Source organism: Adiantum capillus-veneris, chromosome 3, assembly GCF_014529385.1.
Source record: "Adiantum capillus-veneris isolate H3 chromosome 3, ASM1452938v2, whole genome shotgun sequence".
NCBI lineage: Eukaryota > Viridiplantae > Streptophyta > Polypodiopsida > Polypodiales > Pteridaceae > Adiantum > Adiantum capillus-veneris.
This window is the reverse complement of record NC_140933.1, coordinates 103,349,740-103,353,288: the sequence shown is the minus strand read 5'-3', so window position 1 is coordinate 103,353,288 and position 3,549 is coordinate 103,349,740. Positions and strand designations below refer to the sequence as shown.

At 43.7% G+C, this 3,549-nt stretch overlaps 1 protein-coding gene across 1 annotated transcript; it reads right to left on the bottom strand.

The window, feature by feature from the left end:
• Positions 1-1,729: 1,729 nt before the first annotated feature.
• On the bottom strand, positions 1,730-3,055 carry LOC147461419 (uncharacterized). Its single transcript, XM_086508979.1, has one exon. The coding sequence runs from the start codon at positions 2,898-2,900 to the stop codon at positions 2,085-2,087; it is 816 nt and encodes a 271-aa protein (XP_086365105.1). The 5' UTR covers positions 2,901-3,055; the 3' UTR covers positions 1,730-2,084.
• Positions 3,056-3,549: the final 494 nt, after the last annotated feature.

Sequence of the window (3,549 nt, the reverse complement as noted above, 5' to 3'; positions counted from 1 at the left end):
GGAAGATGTTAGAAACCATATAACTTCAGGCAAAAAATTTCTTGAACGCTTGCCAAGTCCTTGGAGTGTGCAGCTTGGTAGCTATAGACATCAACATCTGCATGGCACTGCTTTCGAGAAAAACACCGACTCAAAACAAATCTTGGATCCTTCTCTTGCAAGTGATCTTTTTGGCTTATGCCTTGTAATGCATGAGCGGTGAAGACGGAAGCACGCCCCATGTGCGATGTATGAAGGGTGGGAGTGGCTAATAAGTCCAAGGTCGGGACCCAAAGATACTTGAAGTAAAATTCCAATAGCTCTGTATGCTCTTTTGTAGGACCAGTATGCTTTCAAAAAAGCACACGCCTGATTCTCTGATACCACTGTCACAAGACGGGCACCACGTGCCAATAGAAAAGAACAAACTGAACAAACTTTTAGCACTTTAATAACAACTCAACTGAAAGAGAGAGACGACACACGACACGAAGTGGCGGAATTCCACCCCAGAGAGTATTGGTCCCAAACCTTGGCACCCCTTAAGGTATTTCTTTATATTGCATCAACACGATATAAGCCGGTACTCTAACTCTGCACCTTCTCCAGGAAGCATACCAAAGAATGAGCCCATGGTCTCATATTTAAAGGCCCTACATCCCAAAAGCAATTTACATGAAAAGCCTTCAAACTCAAAAGCATCTGGTTCAAAAGCAATGCCCAAAAGCTGCCAGTGTAAATCACGGAATTTCGTACAATTGCCACCTCAACAGTCAACACAAAACGCGAAAACCCCTATAGTCTACCACGTCATCATGTCAACGCAATTTGCGAAGAACCGTATCGTTCGGCCACATCATCAGTTGGTTGCGCAAGCCTTTGTGTGTGTGTGTAGGTCCTGCTTTATTTTAATTCCTTTATGTCTCTTGGGATCCATCGGACGGGGTCCCATAAGTTGGTAGGACTTCTTCTTCTGTTGTTGCTTGTTCTTCTTAGGGTGTACGCCCGTCGACCGTGATTTGAAGATTGGCTCTGCTCTTCACTGACTTGACACGACAACAATTTGTGACGATGACCATCTCCTACTACTTGGCTCATCCTTTATGCAATGTCCCAAGGATACAATGGCCTTTGAATGAGCTTGACCGTTGACAAGGGAAAATTCTAATGTGCTAAGTGTTTAGGAAGAGTTTCTCTATCTTCTCCCTCAAGCACATGGCAGCCATAGAGGGTAAATTACCTAGAATGACAATCTCCTATTATATAGCTCATCCTTCAAACAATGCCACAATAATACGATGGCCTTCAAATAAGTTCCATAATTCTTATGACTAGGAGTTTAGGAAGAGCTCCCCTTTTCCCGTCCCTTGAGTACTTGTGCGACCATTGAAGGTAATGTCCTAGGATGACTATCTCATATACATGGTTCACGCTTTAAACAATGTCCCAAGAATGAAGCGACATTAGAATGATTTAGATTTCGGAGAAGGCAAATCCTATTGTGCTAGGAGTTTAGAAAGAGCTCCACTCTCCTTTACTACAAGACTCATTCATTAAATAATGTCCCAAAGATAAGACGGCCTTGAAACTCGTTAGAACGTAGACAAAGCAAAATTCTTATGTGCTTATAGTTTCGAAAGATTTCCCCTCCCACCCCCCTCAAATGTTTTAACATGTAGTTTTCTCCCAATTTCCTCATGTTAATCCACTTGAAGAAATCCTCAACATGTGATAGTCATTGACAATCGTGTAAGATAGAAGGTGATTATAGCAAACAGCCATGGCAAACAACAAAAAGCATGTTTGACAAGCATGATTATCACTCGTGCAAATGCCATGTACTTAGATGAATCAACAAGAAGGAGAGAGTTACTTGGTTTCCATCACAGTTTCAGACGTCCTCCACAAACTCCGTCATAATTCAGCCTCGTAGTAGAAAAAGCATCAGATGAAGAGATTAAATACAGCGCCAAGTAATCGATAGGGTATAGGACCATGCAGATAGGAGTTACCAAAATCCCATTCTATTATTTCCGTTTCCGACACTTCAAGGCCATGGTTACTCTTGGTAACAAAAAATAATAATCTTTCTGTCTTCGCTCTTATTACTTCTGTCTTGAAGAATTGCCCTTTCCTTGTATGTTACGCCCACGACCACTGTTGTCATACTGTCCATTTCCATTAGGCTCCCTCTCTCTACTCCTACTGTTGGGCTGACTTCTGGAGTCACAAACACGAGCATTGCCATTTTCTTGAGTATTACAGCCCTTCTCGTTTTGTACTCTGCCAAACTTTGATTTCAAGTTCTTTGGTAATGACAAAATATTGTTGACACATTTCCTATAGCTGAAATCATTCATCGGGCCATCAATTGTGATGACATGGAAGCATCGACCATCAAATGCTTTGTTGATTCTCACCTGAAAGGATTGAATACCTGTGCCAATCTTTTCAGAAAAATTTGGATGGCCCTTCTTCAGCAGATCCTCTAGCATCATGTGCTCATACTTGTTAATGTTGTAGTTAAGCGGCCAGCCATTAAGCAGCTGATTAAAGAACTTCAACATTTCTCTGGAGGATGTGAAGTGGCGAGGTCCAATGCTGGCTCCCTTGTGCAGTGTCGATTGGTTGCCGTAGACGTGGTCTCCAACAAGGCAGGCTTCCTTGGAAGCCTTCTGAATGCGTGAAGATGTTCGGTCATCTTTGTTGATGGGGCCGGGGCCACCATGAGCATCCTTGAAGGCTGGATCACCACCATCAATGAAGCCCACTTCCTGATGCACGCACGCAAGACCAGCAACAGCTTCAATGAGATCTTGGCCTTCGCACACATCCTCTTCCATATGTACATCTGCCATGGATTCCTTCCTTGCCTCTTTATCGTCACCAACAGCGCCCATCTGCTGATCTGCAGTTTTCATGTCGACCTCCTGTTCCAAGCGCAAGCCTGATCAGGCCCACCTGGCTGGGAATCATCACGGCACGCCCTCTTCTCGTCTGCCATTGCCTAAAAGACCCAAGGACCTGCGTTGTTGGCTCAGTGGCTCTGCCCAGTGCATTTTGTCCTTCTTTTGACGAGTGAAATTTAACCTAGGATCAGACTCCACGGTGACGTTAGAATTTGATTGGGGTCACATGAATGGGCAACAAAAATCCCACAACGATAAACAAAAAAGTTGCCCGGCCACTGGAAGAAGCAAAATCTTTTTTTTTTTTTTTTTTGAGAGAGGTAGGAACTTGAAATTATAACTCACACACCCGACTCCGTAAGGTGGAGCATCCCAGCCGCTTAAGGGTGGCCAACCCATCATATGGACCATGGGAACAGCCCCTAAGGGCTTCATGTCACACGAGTTGTCAAGGAGGTTTGAACCCAAGACCTTAGACACAAGAGGCTCTTGCTCTATCAACTGAGCTAGCACTCATTGACAACAAGCAAAATCTTGTGAAGTTGATCCATTGAAGTGCAATAGCCTTAGTTATTGGACCATGTTTTGATACATCTTCTGAAGGTGATCCTCAAAATATAAGTTGATGACGCCAAAAGCCGAAAAAGGATGAAGAGCGTAG

Bases quoted from the DNA above. Each gene is read 5' to 3' on its own strand.
- LOC147461419 (XM_086508979.1), bottom strand. From the start codon at position 2,900: ATGAAAACTGCAGATCAGCAGATGGGCGCTGTTGGTGACGATAAAGAG.